The 21,409-nt window shown below is 34.1% G+C and overlaps 1 protein-coding gene across 2 annotated transcripts in view; it reads right to left on the bottom strand.

Moving 5' to 3' along the window:
- The window catches only part of CSTF3 (cleavage stimulation factor subunit 3), a 69,848-nt gene that overhangs the window by 45,563 nt on the left and 2,876 nt on the right, over nucleotides 1-21,409 (bottom strand). For both annotated transcript variants that reach the window (XM_016206195.2, XM_016206196.2), the window contains exons 2-3: nucleotides 9,205-9,306; nucleotides 8,990-9,085 (exon numbers count right to left, since the gene is read on the bottom strand). In XM_016206195.2, the coding sequence (XP_016061681.1) occupies nucleotides 8,990-9,085; nucleotides 9,205-9,306 (198 nt within the window). The remainder of the gene's footprint in view (nucleotides 1-8,989; nucleotides 9,086-9,204; nucleotides 9,307-21,409) is intronic.

The raw sequence follows: 21,409 nt of genomic DNA on the forward strand, positions 1-21,409 counted from the left end.
GGAGGCAGCCGATCAATGACTCTCTCATCATTGATGTTTCTCTCTCTCTCTCCCCCTCTGCCTGAAATAACATTTTTTTTAAAAAAAGGTTATAATGTATGCAACCCAATCTCCTATGGTTCAGGAAAAAATAAAATAAAGCATATAACAAATGTTAAAAACTAGTCAGTAAGGGTAAAGTATATATGGGAATTCTCTTGTCACTTTTTGAAAATTTATCACATTTTCAAAATGAAAAATTTTAAATGTATAAAAATTGCTTAAATAAAAAAGTTTATAATGTGTAAAAGCAATGTTGACTTGCTAGTCAACCCATGACAAAGCAGATTAAACTATGTGATCCCCAGTGATTGACATACAATTTTAATCTTCAATCTAAACTGTTTTAAGCATTTTCTCACTAACAATATCCTGAGAACCACAAAATCTTGAAATTCACTTATTACACAGTATTTAAAACTAATATTAATAATAGACAGATGAGTGAATTACATGTACAAAAACAGGTACCAAAATTATTTTGTTGGCAATCTTCTCCAAGTACATTTAAGCTCCCTTCTACCGCATAAAGTCTATACTTTCACAAAATAGGATAATTTTTTTATATTTACATTTTGTAAAATTTAGATATTACCTGAGTACTTCTACAAATATCATTGGAGTCGAAATTCTTAATTATAACTGGAAAGAGCCAACACTCTTGAGGATAGGCATTAACTTGAAATGCTAAAGTTACCATTTTTTAAAGATACACACACACACTTAGTTATATTGGATATAAAAACTATCAAAAGGCACTAAGGAAAAAAAATTTTAAGTAAGGGCACAAGAGTTAAAATGGTTAATACGGCATGCCCACCAAAAATGTATACATACTTTAACAGCAGATGGCTAAATTTTGAAAATGAATTGTAGTTTAGTAAACACCACCTTTATAATTATTCAAAGTGTGTGTATACATTTTTGAGAGATACTCTATACTTACACTCATGTGTAGTGAAAATTTCAGAACTGGATAAAAACTTGACTACCGAAATTGCTAGAAACGACTGGCTCTTTGAGAACACTTCCTTCCCCACCTCCCAAAAGAATGGGAAGTACTTGTAACTTCCCATTCAAGTACTAATTAAATGGATGTTAGCTAATAATCTGAAATTATGATGTGGTATTCATATTAAAAACTGTCTTGATGGTAAAAGTTAGCTACCCAAAAAGCTGCATTAATTCTTTTAAGTCACATTCTTCAGCCTAAGTGGAACTTTCTTAACACATGGGACTTCCTTACAAGTTGTTAGAGTTTGGCCCTTAGGTGATGATACAGGGTGGGGCAAAAGTAGGTTTATAGTTGTGAGTACAACAGTTTATTCTTGTTATTATTTATTGTATTATCTTCCATACAAACAACTGTGAACCTGCTTTTGCCCTATGCTGTATTTTTTATGGAGCCACAGAATCGGGTGTCAAACCCAGAAATAAAATCAGCAAGTAAAAAACTGTCAAAGTTCTTTACACAACCCTAACCCTGACTGCAGACCTCAGAAAAAGTTACACTGGTCAGTACTCCCAGGCACCTAAAACATGCCACTAAGATTAACACTAGACTGACCATATACTGACTGATAAATCGCAGCATGGCATATTCAAAAGAATTAGCCAGGAGACTATAACCAATTTATAGTCCAGACAAGTTTAGGGAGTATGCTACAAGGAAAGAAGTGTACTCACAGCATTAAGATTCAGTTGCTGCCTTCTAAAGCCTCAATTTCCAAAACCTGCTGCCAGAAACACCTAACAGATTCCATGTGTTCATTCTTTGGAGACTGAGCGAGCAATACTGGTATACTAATTGTAAAGCTTGTACACTTTAAATGCTTCCCAGGTGATCCTATAGTGTAGTTTGTAAACTTTGGGTTTAAGGGATAACAATCTCTTGATTTTACTCATATATAAAATAAGAAGGCTAAACTAATTCATTTTACCTTTCAGCTTTGAATTTCTGATCTAAATTCAATGTCCGCTTTGGCTTTAAACATGTAATACTTGCATATTCAGTTTGCTGAGTAGAAAAAATTTCAAGAAAAACATGAAATGGTCAAGTTTTCTTTTCCAATTTCAACATGAAAAGATACAGAAATGTCACCACAAAAGACAATTTCCCCTGATACTATGTGAGGTGATGGATGTTAACTAAACACTGCAATAATCATTTTGTAATATATACATATATCAAATCATTGTTAGACACCTTCAACTTATACAATGTTTTATGTCAATTATATCTCAATAAGCTGGAAAAGGAAATAAAAAGACCATTTCCCATACAGGAATTTTTAGGCAAAGACTTAAAATAATATTATCTGTACATGTCACAGCTAAAAATCTTGCTCAAAAAAAGGGGGGAGGAGTGCGCCCCAGCTGGCGTGGCTCAGCGGTAGACCATGGAGATGGTGGTTTGATTCCCAGCTGGGCACATGCCCGGGTGGCAGGCTCAATTTCTAGTAGGGGGCCTGCAGGAGGCAGCCAATCAATAACTCTCTCTCATCATTGATGTTTCTATCTCTCTCTCCCTCTCCCTTCCTCTCTCTGAAATCTATATAGATTTTTATGAAAGGTTGTAATTGACATGTTCTGTCACATGAACAAAAGTATCAGAAAAATAAAAAATAGCTTTCAGACTCTATCTTTGGACCCTATTACATTTCAAATTATTCCAAAACTACATTTCAATATTGTCTTTGATGTAAGATTCTTTGTTTTTATAATTATTACTTAGTGTTTCCAAATAGAAAATTTTTCTTTGGAAGCCTACTAGCATACAGAATCATAAAATTTATACCAGATTATACTTTCCTGAGCCTTAAAAAAGCTTTTTAGTTTCTCAAGTTGTATTCAAAGCAAATACTCATAATTTTGTTGATACTGCTGTGGACTGTGAATACGTGGAGTGGGGGGGGGGGGAGTTACAGACTTCGATTACACCATTATATTATTTGTTTTCTGCTCCAAAGTTGTAAGAGCAAAACTTTAGTGATAAAAATTAAAATTAAAAAAATAAATTATTTACGAGCAAATAAATGCAGCCTTGTCCATTCAGAAGTACAGCTTTTAATAGACAGCACTATTATTCAGACATCTTCATTTCCTGGAAGTGTCTTGAACCATTCGAAAGGAACCATTCAAAAGGAATAGCTATTTGCAAGTTGAAAGCACACATTAAACAAAAAACCCACAAGGAACCCATTAGAAAATAGCTGAGCCTTTGACTTTAAGAGGTCTTTTTGTTTTTTAAGAGAAAGTCAATTAATTGCCACCTGGTTCCCTTATGCTCAAGTTAGAACCAAAATGCAGAGCACCTTAAACTTTGTGTGTGTTAGGATTAGTTCTATTTCCAAATATGGAAGTTTCTAACTGTAATATTATGAAGGGCTTAAATGTGTTTGTGTTCATTCACGGATGCCACATTGGAGCATATCTTTAATACCTCTTGACATAGGCATAGGGGGTCATATATACCAAAATAATCCCCTAAAATCTTATTGACTACAATGACCAATAATTTTTAAACTATTAGGCATTTGTATATTAAATATTACGCTATTGCATAAATGCTCAAGAAATTTAGGCTAAAACACTACCCCCAGGGGAACTGCAAATTGCATCATCAAACAGTCCTTTCTGTTTCACAACGAACAGAATGCATGTGCTTTTTATTAAAATCTGCTTAGAGATGCCTTTTCCACATTTTCAGAATATACCATAACTCTTGTTACCCATACAAAAATAGAATATAAAGAAGCTGGGTTAAAAATTTAAGAGTCTCTGCAGAGGGAAAAAGATAGCCATTTTTAAAAATGTTTATCAGTGACAAAGAATATAATTTTGCTTTTATAAGAAGTTGAGAAACATAAAGGCAATTACGTTGAATAGTGAAAGATTTTGCTTAAAAATAAATGCCTACGTTTCACATAAAATAATAAACTACCTCCAAGACATAAAGAATAGAAAATTAGATTTTTAAAAAAGAAATGTTATCTAATTAACTATGTCCATTTGCAAAGAGTTTTATTATACACAATGCCTTGGGTGAAGAGAAAAGGCTCCCAAGGAAAAAAAATGTATAGACCATATTAGAAGTGACAACACCCAAACATCTATGCCACAACAGAAGGGAAAATGAAGGGGATGGGACATCATAATAAAACCAAAAATAGAAGTTTACTACCTACAGTAGTAAACATGAAAATATTTCCTTAGTTTTAAAAATAGTATATTATTATTCAATGCACTTTCAGATATTTAATCACTCAGGTCTGTGTCTGTAAATAATTCCTGCTTTCTTTTACACCCCCACCACTACATTACACATGCATTTAAGAAACTACAGAGTACAATCTGAATAATCACACAGACATGGACCAACATTTATTACAAACAGGAAAAGAGCAGATCTATAGGAAAAGAGTACAATTTTTTTTAAAGATTGCAAGCTGAAGAATAGAAAAAATATAATCATAATAAAGCAATAATTTTATCTGCATTTAAAAAAAATCACATTGCTCAATATATACAAAACATCATAGTTTAAACTGCTACTTAAAGGCATTAAAACAGTAAAGACAGTGGAGTAGTTTATTTTAATTTAGGTTACTCATGTTCCATCCTGAGTACACTTCCACTTTCCAAGAAGAAAGGTATTTTTAAGTCATTTTTCCCAAGTAGAAAGGTTATTTTGAAAAAACTGAATATACTTTACAACCCATTATTTGTATAATTATTCATGTTTTTAAATTCTTTAAAAGAAAAAGCAATCAATTCTCTATATGCTTTTATTAAAGAATTACAGCTTTCACAGACAGCAAGATACATTGTTGCTATTACCAGCAGCATTACCTTCATTTCTCCTTCAGCTAACAAAAAACATCATCCCTGCTTATGAATGTGGCCCAATTCAAAACAAATTACTTCTAACAGTAAGATATTGTACCTTACATGCTGTCGCACTGACTACCTAGCTACATGAAAAGCTGTAGTCATAAGAGGAGGAAAAAACACACAATATGGCAAAACTATAAATGTTCTCAATTTTATGATACGCACTGACTCTTCTGATCACTCTTAAAAGTGTTTCTTTAAACAGCATTGAGGTTCTCATGGGATATTCCACTTAGTGTTTAAAAAGTCACATTTCTTAAACTTAAAAATATACTACACTGGCCCTGGCCAGGTAGCTCCACTGCTTAAAGCACCATCCCGATATGCCAAAGTTGCAGAGGTTTGATCCCCAGCCAGGGCACACATTAAAAATCAACCAATGAGTACTGGCTGGTGTAACTCAGTGGTTAGTGTCAGTCCTTGCACCGAAGGATCCTGGGTTCTATTCCCGGTCAAGGGGACGTACCTGGGTTGCAGGTTCAAACTCCAACCCGGTCGGGATGCATACAGGAGGCGGGAGGCAACCAATCAGAGAGAGAGAGAGAAGGAAAGACAGAGAGAGAGAAAAAGAGAGAGAGAGAGGGTTTGTGTGTGTCTCCCCCCTCCCTCCCTTCCACTCTCTCTAAAAATCAATGAAAAAAAAATATATCCTGGGGTGAGGATTAATAACAACAAAAAATCAACCAATAAAAGGATAACTAAGTGGAATAAAAAATAAAACCCCACAAAAATATAAAACCCACCTACACTGCAGATTTAAGACATCCATATATCAATTAAATGGCTATAGATGTATTAAAATGTTTACTTTAAAACTAACCAGCAGCAAAAGTATTTTCACGTAACACAATTAGACTCTATATTTCATATCTATGGAACTTTAAGAATAGTCATACAATTTTTTGTTCTTATGACAGTTAAATCATGTAAAGTAGCAGTTTTGGAATTCAAGAATAAAGCAGTATCTTTGACATACCTGAGGCAAAATGTGATTGCCTATATAGTCATGAGCTGTTTAACAACAGGCATACTTTCCGAGAAATGCAGTTAGGCAATTTTGTCATTGTGCGAACATCACAGAGTACACTTACACAAACCTAGATGGTACAGCCCACTACACAACTAGGCTATAATAGTACACCACCATTGTATATGTGGTCTATCACTGACCGAAATGTCGTTATGTGGCGCATGACTGTATAATACATACAACACTATAGTAATTTGGTTTAATTTTGAAATTATATCAAAAATACAAAGATGTTAGTCCTAAATGCCCTTTCATTAGAACAACAGAATTTTATCTCCAACGCTTTCTATGCTTTAGCAAAAAAATAAATAAAAGTAGGTAATGAATTAAGGATGACATTATAATGCTCAGATTTTACACAAGAAGCCAGGTATTTCCTAAATGCTCACTAATATGAGAAAAGCTGGTATACTGGCAAATATTAAAAATCAGACCAGTGTCATTAACTACTTTACTGAGAATTATTTATAATGTGTTCCCATTTGCAATTGATATTTCAAATTTAAAAGCAAGATACATCCTTTTATTGCCACTTTGGTCTTAAGTAGGATTTACAAGAAACTTTTCTGGGGACTCAAATCATCTTGTTATGAAAGATGTATGTATTTTCTATTAGAGAAGAACTAAATGTATTTGGACTCATACAAAGTTGGTTTAGCTGAACACAAATAAATGAAACACTACAATTTTCCCACCATGAAGTATTGAGTTACAACAAATGTATCAACAAAATTTTATTTCCTTGAGAGTGCATACAGGATGTTATATAAACACTGTTAATACTACCTCTGATGTAAAGACATCCTTATTATTACTTTAGATTTAATATATTATAAATAGGTCATTTGTCTTCACCAGAAACATTAAGGGCCACATTGGGTTGATATGGGCAAAGAAATTTTTAGCCTCTCACAGGCTAAATGAAGTACAGAATGTGAAAATTAAGAAAAGAAAGAACAAATCAGAAAAGAAAAAACACAGCTCAGGATATGCATTTCTGAAATCAAGGTTCAGTTTAACATCTTAACTCCTAAACCAGAAATATAAATTTTACAAAATACACAACATATTCTTTACCACTTTTTCTCAAAAGTTGTTTTATACATACATTCATATTTGTGTGTATGTGTGTGTGTGTGTGTGTGTAAAATAACTGGAAACATTACCAACTAAATAAACAAGTCAACTAATAGCAGCTCTGAAATATATGAAACGAGTCTGATACTTAAACTTTCAACCCCTTGGAATAACATCTGGCCTGTTTTGGAATTCTCTTTTAGAATGTACTTCGTATTTTTAGTTAGGAAATGGGAGAAACAGATTCATTGTGTTTATACTTATAAAATAGAGTGTCTAATTGCCAATTTCATTTTAACTTATGCTATAATAAAACATGTATAATGACAATATTTGAGAAACAAAGAAATTTCTAAAATTCAGAAAGTACTACTTCATTATACAAAAACTATTATATACCAATGATGTTCATTTCTGATGAGTTTGCATATAATCTGTGTTTGTTAAGTCAAACTGGAATGCAGACCAAGTATAGGTGATTTGGGTTCCTTGCTTTAATAATGAGTATTACAAAGCAGCACTGGCTTCGGCATACTTCAGACAGACCTATTCACTCACCTGCTGAATTTCGCGCCAGTCTACTCTGATGATTAAATATATTAAGAAAAGAAATGGTCCCAAAGGATAAGTGATAAAACCTTAAGGATAAGGTCCTGGGCCAAAACCACAACCAGACTCCACATAAGGTACAATCTCTCTCACACAACAAACATACAAACACACACACCACATATACAACCACATACAAAAATTTTAACAGGCACACAATGTTCCTGCTGTTGTCCAGTAATTCACCCCTCCCAAAGTAATACAATACAAACTATACCACAAATACATTGAGTACACTGTAGCCTCCACTTAAAGCTGCTGTTGGTTGAGTCCACTCTGAGACACACATCACAGATAACAACACTGTGTTGTGCTGAAGTCTGTTCAGTACCGCTGATGACTAAAGCCCTTTGAATAGGTCCAAAACAGACCCACATATTATCAAATTTCAGCTATTGTGGAAAATATGACAAGGCTGCAGTGTACTTGATTATGCTGAGAATTTAAATTACAAAATTAATATTCAAAATAAGAATACTTCATAGGTTATAATGTGGACAGCAATTATTTTCATCTCACCCTTTCCATTTCATTAACTTATAACCTGAAAAATGATTTACTTGGTGCCAAATGTTATCAACACATTAACGCTTTATTATCATCTCGCCTGCTAATTCCAGTCTTCAAAACTGAACATTTCCTTCTAATCATAATTAAGAATGGGGCCCTTACTCTTTAAAATAAACATATCTGACTTTAAATATCAAGATAGTTAGGAAGCAATTTTTAGAAAGTATCATGGTGTAAATTATGATTACACAGGTTTAAGTCACAGTAGCTTATTCCTGTATAACGTAAACTTCTTCCTACAGAAAAAAATTTTCTTTAAATTATTGAAGTGCTTACATTTATTGACAAACCATGTATTTTCATGAAATTAAAATCTGAAATAACTTTTCATCTAAATGTTTCATTTCACCAGAGACGTTCAAAATACCCTATGAAACTAAGTTAACATTTCTGTATTTTCTTATAATACCAGTATTTCATATTTTTGTAAGCAGGAATAAAAAGAAAAATGAGTTCTAAATAAATGACACAGGAGGCAATAAATTGACACATGACAAGTAAATAAAAGGCTAAAGCACTCCAATACCATTGAAACTGTTTTAATGTTGTTGCAATTGCAAAATGCAACAATCATCAGCTTGTAAAGACCCAAATTTCAAAAATTCATTTTAATCACTCCTTCATACCTATTTTACAAAATAAAGGCAAGAGACATTTAAATCCTCCTTGTCTGAGTTGTGCTATCTATGTCCCTAACTCGTTTTTACCACTATAGTGTATGTTGCAATTCCCATCAGATGCTATATACGAAAAATAAAATAAAATATTAACCTCTGCTTCAATGTACAGTTTCCAGAATCTGCCAGAACTGGGGAACTGGGCAACAAGGCGTTCATAAGTCTTCCGGGCTTTGTCTATAGGTTGATTCTAAAATCGAAAACCAATAAACAGCATTTACAATGTTAGGATTATGAAAATATTTACTGTAGAACCAAGTAGTGTGACTGGACCCATAGAGAAGGAAATGTAATCCTATATCACTAAACCTGTGCCTCTCGAATGAGAATGCTCCAAGCGTCAAGGTCATATGGATTCTCTTCTAATTTCTTTTCGGCTTTCTTCACCTTCTCTGGGACATACTCAGCTGCCTGGGGGGAGAAAAATAACAAACTGAAGTTACTGTTTTAAAAATCTCATGCCTAATTTAATTCAAGCACAATATATCAGTTCCCGGATACAGTATCACAATACAAGGCATAAAAATGTCCTCTTATACAAACCCAACTTTTACATTAAATACTATAGAACAGCAGTTCTCAAACTTTGTGGTTTCAGGACCCTTTTTATAGTCTGAAAAATTACCGAGTTTGCTGAAAAGCTTGTTTATGTGGTCTATTTCAATATTTACCATTAGAAATTAAAAATGAGAAAAATGTTAAATATTCATTCATGTTCAAATAAAACTATTTACATATTAACATAAATATCATTTTAATGAAAATAACTTAAAATTCAAAGAGAATATCCTTGTTTTACATTTTTACAAACTTGTTTAATGTCTGACTTTTAAAAATGTAGCTGGATTTTCATACCTGCTTCTGCATTCAATCTGTTATAATATTACATCATGTAAAAATTCCACTGTACACTCATAAAAGTTTAAGAGTGAAAGGCGAATAATGTCTTAAATTTATTATAAAACAGTTTGAATTCACAGGTCCTCTGAAAGTCTTAGGAACCCCCAGGATCCCTGGGCCACCTTTGAGAAACACTGCTATAGTGCATTTATCCTGAGCCATAAGGAGAAAGCATGAAATGACAACGAACATTTTATTCTGATGTAAAAGTTTAAAAATATGACTCACAAATTTTATATACAGCATAATGAAAACTGTAAAATAAACCTGTAATAAGAGACTTAAAAGACTATAGTAAAATGTTTAGTGGTCGTGTGGGTGATGGACGATAAAAATATAGGTGATTCCCCCCTTCCTATCTCAGTCTTTTCTAAACCCTTTAATAAGGTAGTTTTATTTTTATTATAAAAATATAATCTTAAAAGTAGCTAGCACCTGATGCATGAATACAAGTAATAGCTCTCAAATTTTTAAGACTACTACTGTGTACCACAAAAAGAAAGTGATAACTTGGGTAAATGTTAATTTATATGAAGTTCCATTTTGCCTTTTTTCAGGACTTCTGGAAATCTATAGTGATACTACACATTAATATTCAAGAGGGGATAGAGAGGAAAGCATTGTCTCTAACACCTTTCTTTTCCTCCCTTTCTTTTTAGTGGCAATGAATATCTCATAAAACAATTCTGTCTCACTGGTCAGTGTGACACAGTTGGTTGGGGGTTGTCTGTGCACTGAAAAGGTGCCAGTTCAATTCCCAGTCATCAGAGGACATGCCCAGGTTGCAGACTCGATCCCCAGTAGGGGGGTGTGGAGGAGGCAACAGACTGATGTTTTGTTCTCACATGGATGTTTTTCTCTCTCCCTTCTTCTCTCTCTAAAAAAATCAATAAAAAAATCTATTTTAAAAATATCTCATAGAATTGTGTAAAAAGATGAATTGGGGAAATTTTTTTTTTAAGTAATCTATTTAGGAAAAAACATTACCTGGAAAAAATATATTCTTTTCTTTAAAATAAATTAGTTTCTACCATTAATAAATATGTATTTATTTAGGAGGGAAAAACAACATGTTTTTAAAAACTAATGTAATTTTGTATTAAAACTACATTTTAGTAATATACAAGAGCTTTATAAATAGCTTGCTCAAGATACTAAAACTAGAGAAGTTTAATAAAGGACTACTGGCCCCACCCACATATCAAAACATAAAATGGCACAGTAAAACAGTTTGGTAATGGTTATAAACCAATCACTGAATCAGGTTAATTCAGAAAAAGAATGATTTATGGAAAATCAGCAAATAATAAAAGCAACATTTCAAATCAGAAGAGTGGATTATTTAAAGTATGATGTTAGGATAACTATAGTCATCTGTTAAAAACACTGCAAAGTCAGCTTTGTCGAAATAAAGTTGAATTCCTATTTTACCCTTTCTACCAAAGTAAAAATTAGGTAGCTCAGACTTCCACATTAAAAACAAAAACACAAGAACAAGAGAAAAGCATACTGGAATTTATCTCTGTATGGAAAAGGCTCTTCAGAAGCTTTGGGGAAAAAAGAACTTAATTCATGAAGTTTAAATTTGTGTCCCAAAAAAAATCATAATCAAAGTCAAAAGACAAACTTAAAAAATAACCCCAAGCCTGGGTGGTGTGGCTCAGTGGTTGAGCACAACCTAGGATCCAGGAGACTGAAGTTTGATTGCTGGTCAGGGCACATGCCTGGGTTGGGGGCTCGATCCCCAGTGAGGGGTATGCAGGAGGCAGCAGATCAATGATGACTCTCATCACTGATGTTTCTACCTCACTCCCTCTTTCTTCTCTCTGAAATCAATAATAAAATAAAAAAATCCCCAATACATTAGCAAAGTATTAAAACTTATTAATATAAAGTCCAGTCAATAAAAAACCAACAACAAAAAAAGTATTCAAACAGTTCCTAGAAAAAAGTAACAACAAACTTTAAATATTCAAAAGAAATAGAAATGTAAACCATAAAACAGAAATCAAAAGTGTTTTATAATTAACACTGCACAAGCAAGGATATGTAGAAACAGACACGCTCACACTATTGACAGGGGCAAGTAGCAATACTGATCAAAATTTAATATGAATGTCCCTGAATTCCACTTCTGGCAACATATCCTTCTGCACATGTATACAGAAGACTAGTCAGTTACTAGGCTATCATTGCTGCATAAGACTAGAAATAATTTAAATAACCATGTATAAAAAACTGGCTAAATATTATGGAATTTGTAGTCACTAAAAAGAACAAGGTCTATAGCTAGTAACCTGAAAACAATCTCCATAATATTGGGGTTTTTAAAAAAGTGGGGCTAGGCTGGGGAGATACACACACACACACACACAAATACATACACTCACTTTACACTGTCTACTCCTTTCGTCTACTATTCACCTGAGAAATATTTGCTTGGTGCCTAGTATGTGCTAGACACTGTTAAAGGGGCACTTAGGATACAACAAAATAGACTTCTTTCAAGAGAGTTTACTTCTTGAAAAAACAAATTTTAAAAATATTTTTAAATAAACTAGGATCTCAATTTGTAAGACACCAACTATAAAATTTTTAAAAAAATATGTCTTTATTGATTTCAGAGAGGAAGGGAGGAGAGATAGAAACATCAATGATGAGAGTCACTGATATGCTGCCTCCTGCAGGCCCCCTACTAGGGATTGAGCCCACAACCCGGGCATGTGCCCCAACTGGGAGTCGAACCCTGACCTCCTGGTTCATAGGTCCCATGTTCAACCGATGAGCCATGCCAGCCGGGCACCAACTATAAGTTTTAATGATAAAATAAGTTAATCTGATACAAGATGTTAAAATCAGGAACTAAAAAACAGCTAATCTATACTTGAACTGCTTTAATCAATCAAAGTTAACAATTAGTGTTTCAAAGCAGCTGATAGCAGAGCAAATCACTCAAGATCCATTTGCTAAAAATTAAACTACCAAACTAGATAATGTATACCACAATCTGTAAAAGAACAGAGAAAATTCAGAAGATAGCATCTAATACTTGACCAGCATAATCACAGCAAGAAGTAAAAATGTCTTCTTACTAAAATAATGTAAGCCATTACACTAGTGTTTCTCAACCCTGGCAGCACAATGGAATATCAACTGGGAAACCAGAGATTTAAAAAGACACACAAGCCCCACCATCAATCAATGAAATCAGAATCCCTAGGAATGGTACTGAAACATTACCATTTTAAAAACACACGAAAACACACACAAAACTCTCCAGCTTGTTCTAATGTGCAGCCTCAGTTGAAAACCATGGCTTTCCACAGTATGAAATTAACTAAAAAAATTTAAAATGGAACTGCCTTATGACCCAGCAATTCCACTTCCAGCAATTTATCTGAAGAAACCCGAAACACTAATTCAAAAGAACATTTGTACCCTTATTCATTACAGACTTATTTACAATAGCCAAGATTTGGAAGCGGTGCAAGTGTCCATCAATAGATGAGTGGATAAAAAAGCTGTGGCATACTTATACAATGGACTACTACTCTGCCATAAAAAGGAAGAAAATTTTACCCTTGTGACAGCATGCATGGACCTAGAGAACATTATGCTAAGTGAAATAAGCTAGTAAGAGAAAGACAAGTATCATATGATTTCACTCATATGTGTAAGTTAATGAACAAACCGAACTACCAAGCAAAATAGAGACAGACTCATACAGAGCAGGCAGGCAGCTCTGGTGGTAGGGGATGGGGGGGGGGGGGGGGAGGAAAAGAGGGTTGGAGGGATTGAGCAAAAAAGAAAAAGAAAAGAGAGAGAACTCATGGACATGGACAATAGTGTGGTGATGGGGCAAGCTAGGGGAGTAGAAGAGGGCATAGAGGGGGTAAACAGTGATGGAAGAAAAAACAAAAAACAAAAACCATAGCTTCTAGGGCTTCCTAACCTTTATTGGTGCCACAGAACCTTCCACTGAAGCCTATGGACCCTTTCTTAGAATAATGTTCTTACATATAGAAACTATGAGGGACTTGAAAGGAAACAAATTTTATTAAAATATTATTGAAATATTTTTAATTTTTTTTAATCCTCACCCGAGGATATTTTTTTCCATTGCTTTTCAGAGAGAGTAGAAGGGGGAGAGAGAGAGGGAAACATCAATATGAGAGAAACACATGGACTGGTTGCCTCCTGCACATTCCCCAACTGGGGGCTGGGGATCGAGCTTGCAAATGAGGTACGTGTCCTTGACTGGAATCGAACCTACTACCCTCTGGTGTGCAGGCTGACACTTTAACCACTGATCCACACAGGCCAGGGCTATTAAAATATTTTTAAAACAAAGTGTCACATAGTAAAAGATAATTAACACATTAAATAACAAGATCCAGTGGCGAGTCTGGTTATAAGTGCAATATGCTGAATATTTATGTCCCCATCACAGCTGTTGCTAACACTACTAGTGTAGTTTCTTGTCTATATGCATGATTAAAGGAAAGGCTCAATTTGAGTTAAGAGATTCGTGAAAATAAAAGCTTTATTTTCCCCATCCAAGTTCACGGAAGCCCTGAAATTCTATCCAGACACTTGGGGGAAGGGGTTACTACCGTGGATCTAATGACCCATGCAAAGGATGTTGTAGATGAGATGTAAAAAATGTCTGTTGAAGATCTGTGTCAGGCATTAATCATCACTCCTTGTTAAGTAACTAATACATAACCCCATTTCATAATAAGAAATATAATTAAATTATATGAAACTGCTAACAGAACCATGATTCAGCTCTATTCAGAATCTGTTACATCCCTAAATATTTTCCTCTGGCCAAGGATGTAGTTAAGTGTTTATAAAGTAACCCATATTGATAATTCTCAATCAACTGCATTAATTAACAATGGAAGCTAACCAAAATGACTGAGAGTATACTCTGATTGTTATGGACACATTTAATTCTCAAAATAAAAAGTCATTCATCCTCACAGCTATGAACCAGTTGGGTAGCCAACAGCATATCTTTGTTTTCTGGCCTGGTTACCATATTGCTATAGGGCAAAAAAAAAAAAAGAAAACTGAACAGTTTGCTAGTATCTACAAGGAGACTGCATCTCCCTAAGGAATGAAGTTGTGCTCTGGCCAGGTATCTCAGTTAGAGTGTCATCCCCAATATGCCAATGTTGCAGGCTTGACCTCTGGTCAGGGCACATACAAGAATTAACCAATATATACATAAATAAGTGGAAAAACAAATAGATGTTTCTCTCTCCCTCTACCCCTCGCTCTTAAAATCAAATTTCTAAAAAACGAATGGAACTGTATTATTATCTATTATCTCCTGAATCTGCTGACAGATCAGAGGTATAAGAAAACTTAGGGCAAGTTTCCAGTGCCTATTTATAATGGAATAAGGTCAGAACTCTACTTACTATAGCAAAAGAACTATCTTATGCTTACCTGTCCCAGGACTTATTACTATAAGAAACTCTTATCAAAATCTAGCTTTTGCTTTTGAAATAAACTCTAATTCCATTATCACTCTTTAGATGTTAATGGGGAGTAGGATGGGGCCCCAAATCAAATGAACAGAACAAAAACTGGACTAGTTTTCAAGGCATGCACATTAACAATGATATTAGTAGAACTTTGGAAACTTCTCTGATTTGTACAATTTTAAAAACCAGAACATCAATGCAACTGTATGGTGTATACAGATACACATATCAACATATACAATTTCAAATGAGTACAAAAATCAGGGAAAAAAGTGAATTCAATGATGTACTTTTTTTTGTATAAGGAGAACGTTTTACTGAGGAACTCTCTTAGCACCTGTTCTATGAATTAGTTTTTTTGGTAGTATTGCTAAGACATGAACTGATTTTCTCTGTGAATAACACGTGCAACTAGCTAAAAGTACAGAGGTTGGGTAAAACCATTACATATTGACCTTTTAAAATTTCTTAATTTTGGTTTCATGAAGACATAAACACATACTGGATAATTCACCCATTTAAAGTACACAATTCAAAGGTTTTTAGTATATTCAGAGTTGTGTAACCATCACAATAAATTTTAAAACATTTCATCACCCCAAAAAGAAACCTGTACCCATTAACAGTCTTTCCCATTTCCCAATTCCCTAGCCCTAGGCAACCACCAATCTACTTTCGGTCTCCATAGATGTGCTGGTATTTCATGTAAATGATATCATACAATATGTGTTTTGTTTCTAGCTTTAATTTCCCATGTTTTCAAGGTTCATGTTTGATCACGTATTAGTGCTTTCCTTTCTATTACCAAAAATATTCCATTGTATGGGTATCTCACATTTTATTTATTCATCAGTTGACAGACATTTGAACTCTGTTTCTGGGTGTTCATTTTGTGGTTTATTTTTTCCCCCTTAGGTATATACCTAGAATCGAAATTGCTAAGTCATATGGTAATTGTATGTTTTACATTTTGAAGAACTGTCAGGCTGTTTTCCAAAGTGACTGAACCATTTTATATTCCCATCAGCAATGTTATGAGGGTTCCAATTTCTCCACCTCCTCACCAACACTTGTTGTCTTTTTAATGAATACAACCATCCTAGTGGGTGTAAAATGGCATTTCATTGTGGTTTTGATCTACATTTCCCTGATCATTAATAAAGTTCAGCATTTTCTCACTGGCCACTTGTTATCTTTGTAGAAATGCCTATTCAAGATTCTTTATTCATTTTTACTTGGGTTATCTTTATTACTGAATTGCAAGAGTCCTTTCTATGTTACAGAAACAAGACCCTTTTCAGCTATATAATTTATAAAAATTTTTTCCTAGCCCTGGCTGGCATGGCCCAGTGGTTAGAACATTGGCCTGCACACTAGAGGGTCACAGGTTCGATTCCCCGTCAAGGGCACATACCTAGGTTGCATGTCTGATCCCTATCCCCAGTAGGTTGGGGTGCATGTGGGAGGCAACCAATTGATGTATCTCTGTCACATCGATGTTTCTGTCCCCCCCCCCCCTTCCTCTCTAGAATCAATGGAAAAAATATCCTCACTCCTTGGTTGAAGATTTAAAAAAAAGGGGGAGGATTTTATCCTATTGGGTGAGTTGTCTTTTCACTTTCCATGCTTAACCTTTTGTTTGTCATGTGAAGCTAACTCAAAAAAATTGAACTTAAGACACTGGCCTGTTTCACAGGCACCATGCAATATTTTAACAATTCTCAAACTTTTTGTAAAGAATGACTTTGCACTCTTAAATACTGAGGAGACAAAGAGATTTTTTTAAATGTGGGTTATTTCTAGCAAAATTATTATATTCAGTGAAAGTTTAACCCAAGTGATAAATGTCAAAAGTATAGGGTGATGTTGGTCAAGTTTAGATTTAAACCCAAATAATAAGCTCTTGACCATGACCAACAGAACAAACAGAGGATGTGTCTCAAATCTGGTTTTATGAGTATTTTCCACTGTTAAGAGTAATAATGACTGACTGAATATAGTAGAGGGAGGAAAATCAGTAAAATGCTATCTTAAAAGCCTAACTATCCTCAAATAATCTGCAATTTTTTCCTCCACTTATTTTATCAAGAAATGTATTCAGGAAGAAGAAAAATAAACAAACAAAAAAGAAAAAAAAATTATTACAACACAACGTGTAAGGTCCAGGTATCTTCAATCCTTATCTATGTGGTTTGCAAGCTTTTATTTACATAAAAATCACCTGTGGTACCCATTTCAAATGATTATCAGTGTCACAGAATCTACTGTAGTGTGTCTAAAGTTGGGGTATAGGTACCTATACTTTTATAAAGCACCCAAGTGAGTATGACACAATGGACCATGGACTCCATTTTGAGAAACACTACCCAATCTATCCGTTGTGTAAATAAATGTTTTCCAAATGCTGTTTCATTAAAAATAAAATGGCATCAGGCCTAAGTCATTCTAATTTTTTTTCTAAAGCATTAAGAAAACTGCACATACTATACTATACATTTGAAGTTTCTATTCATAGGTAAACTTTTTCAAAATTAAAAGTAGACTAAGGTAGCACTCTGCCAGAGTATATGCAAGTACAGGCCTGAGCGAATTTAGATGCCTAGTGAATAAAGCACTTTATGTGGCAGGTGACATTAGGACTGAATACCTGTATTCCTTTATCAGTGCAACAGAACTCTGCTCTACTAGATGACTTTCTGTTATGTATCCTGCATGCAATCCCTTCAACTCTTCCCAAAACTAAAAATCTACTAAACATGCAAACAATCCAAAACCTTAAGAAAAAAATAGGCTAAACGTTACTGACACAAATAATTATACTTATCATACTTGCTTATTAAGTTCGCTTATTCATCCCCTAGGAAACAAATAGCTACAAACTACAAATAAAAGAATTTGAAAAATGTGGTTTCTTTAAACGAAGAGTAGCCAAGATGTTAATTAACTAGATAAACTAAGTGAAACATTAGAAAAATATCAATTATAACATAGTTCTGCCCTTCTGGCTTTATTCAGTATTTACTGTTTATTATAAAATATCCATTAATCTAAAAATAGTTTAAACATTTGCCCAACTCAAATCCCTTTTTAGATCAATTCTCACATCATTACTAACTGTCCAGCAAAACAAAACGACTCAAATTCATAGCTTGTCTAAACAAAAATAAAGAGAATTAGGGACAATGGCAGAAGAGCTTAAAACTATGAACTGTTTTTGGCAAATGTCCACTTAAGTACAAACATCTGAATACACATTTTACTGTCCCAGGTCTATCCAGGATGTCAACTCCTGTATTTCCTAAAACTCCTGTAATCCTAATGCTGAAAGAATGCACTCTCCTAATAGTACTTTTTCTGCTGTACCTCTGAGGAAAACCAATAGTTCTATAAACACAGATCAATCTCTCAGAAACTATCACTGCCAAATATTCTGTATAGTCTAGTTTTCTCAATAAACATTAACAATAAAGACCAAAACAAATTTGCCTGCCCAAAATTATGATACTAAATATCACTTAAAAATAGGAGGGGGAAAGTAGGAAAGACTACTACAGGTTTTATTAAAAACATAAAAATAATTGGGCCCAAAGAAAGTATCATCTAACATACATACTTGGCCCTTTCCCTCCCTCTTCCTAACCCTCACACACATTCACTTTGGCTTCAAAATTGTTTGGCACTTCTGTTACTTCTTAACTGCTAGTAAGTACTAATAATTACCCAACAAAATAAACAAGGCTTCATGTTTCAACATTGTGGGTGTTTCATCTTTCTTTCCTCATTAATGAGTATATAACAAAGCACATATTTTTCATATTTTCTATGTCTTCACAAACTTATTTTTCACCCAAAGCAAAACACTGACTTATGGCCCTGAGGTGGCAATTCCTTTATGCTTCTTCAAATCATGACAATTTTCCAAAGTGAGGATCATTTTGTTTATATTTGAGCCTTTCCTAATTTTAGAATAGGTTATAGATTGTTTAAAAAATGAAGTCTTGCCCTAGCTAGTTTTCTCAGTGGTTAGAGCGTGGGCCCATGGAGTAAAGGGTCTGGGGTTCAATTCTGGTAAAGGGCACGTACCTCAGTTGCAGGCTCCATCACCAGACCGGTCAGGGCGCTTGCAGTAGGCAACCAATCAATGTGTGTCTCTCGCATCCATGTCCCTCTCCCTCTCTCCCCCTCCATCCCTCCCTCTCTCTCTTAAAAGCAATGGAAAAAAATATCCTCTGGTGGACAAACACACCAAAAGTCACTTAAAAAAAAAAGCGACATCTTATTTCCAAAAGATAAGAATGTAGAAACATTTTAGGGACTTAAAAGTTCATATGAACTGACCAGGCCCAACCCACTTCTCTCCCTTTTAGCCAACAAAACTTTAGAAACCATCTACTCTTATACCCCAATTATTTTATTTTGTATTAATTATTTATGCACTTGTTTTCTCAAAAGTTTAAATTGAGACTTTGTAATGTGTATCACATATAGCTTTGGTCCAAATTAATCCATTCATTTACTGAACACCTTAATGTATGAAACAGTATTTCCTAGGTTGTTAAGATGCAACACTAAATCAATAAGGTAGCACCACCTTCAACCCAAGCTCAAACTCAGTAGAGGAACTCTAAACAGTAGTCTAAAAAAATAAATAAATAAATAAACAAACAAACAGTAGTCTACTAAGTACTGTAGGGAGTAGTGCACAAGGCAAATTGGAGCTAAGAAAGAATGAGATCAAAAGCTGAACTGAGTCTGGCCAGTGTGGCTCATGGATTGGGTGTCTTCCCCTGCACCAATAGGTCACTGGTTGGATTCCCAGTTAGGGCACATGTCCAGTTGCGGGCTCGTTCCCCAGTAAAGGGCGTGCAGGAGGCAGTCGATCTGTTTCTCTCATGGATGTTTCTACCTCTCCAATTAAAAAAAAAAAAAAAAAAAAAGTTGAAATGAGCAGTTAAAGTATCTACGAGAGAATAATATAGTCATAATTCTACACAGGAACCAGATGTGTTTTCATTGGGGGGGGACCTATATGCACAGTTCTGTCACCATTAAACTGGCAAAAACAAAACATGAAGCTCCAGAATACCCACAAATACTGCAGGGTAATTTAAATAACTCTAGAAATGCTAATGTTAACCTCCTTACAAGTGTAAAAAAACTTACAATAAACCTTAGCAGTGATTTTGGTTGTCTACTATTATTTCCTTCTTTCAAAGTACACAAATCCAGAGATTCAGTACCAAGAAAGAAATGACCATCCATATTTTTGAGTAATAAATTAAAAATACTGGATTTATTCAACAAATGTTTTAAAGCTTCAATGCTAAAGGCTAAAAGAAACCTACACTTCATATCTTGCAGGATTCTTGTTCCATCCCTTGGCACCTTTCCAAAGCAAATCCATGATTCAGAGAGGTTTTGGTTTTTTTATTATCCTTTACTTTTACTTAGTCTCTTTTTCTTGTCCATCATTTCAGGCACTCCTCTTCCTCTAAATTTTCACTGACTGCTGTCTTATACATAATAAGGCAAGCTAGTTAATTCATAATTTTAATCATGTCACTCTTCAAGGTATTTTTTTAATCACCATTTCAGATAAAGTTGAGTAACACAGTATCTGGGATTTGCTTTAAAGTAATAATGGGGGTGAGATGAACAAGAAAAACAAGATTTGCCTTGAGTTGAAGCTCTATGATAGGAACATTATACTATTCTTTCCTTTTTTGAATGTTTGAATGTATCATTAAAAAGTTAAAGAAAATATAATTATATGAAGATGATGACTCTGTTATTAGTTGGATGTCAAAAAATGTTTTTTAGATGATAGAAAAAAGATATAGGAGCCACCATAAAAGTTGGGACAAGGTGAGCACCCAAAAGAAAATGGCTAGCACTGATTTTAACATACTGAGTAAAGAGAAACAAATGAATTCAGTGATACTCAATAATTTTTGAAAAAGAGAAAGGAAAAAGAAAAAAAAAAAAAACAAAAAACTTCTTTACAGAAAAATATGAGCCAGTAAGTAGAGACAGAATATTAGAATTTTTTTAAAAACCATTATCAGCAGGAAGCAGTTACTAAAGATTTTAGGGGTGGAAGTCTCTGAGGAGAGAATGTT

The sequence above is a fragment of the Miniopterus natalensis genome, chromosome 11 (genome assembly GCF_054644295.1).
Source record: "Miniopterus natalensis isolate mMinNat1 chromosome 11, mMinNat1.hap1, whole genome shotgun sequence".
NCBI classification, from domain to species: Eukaryota; Metazoa; Chordata; class Mammalia; order Chiroptera; family Miniopteridae; genus Miniopterus; species Miniopterus natalensis.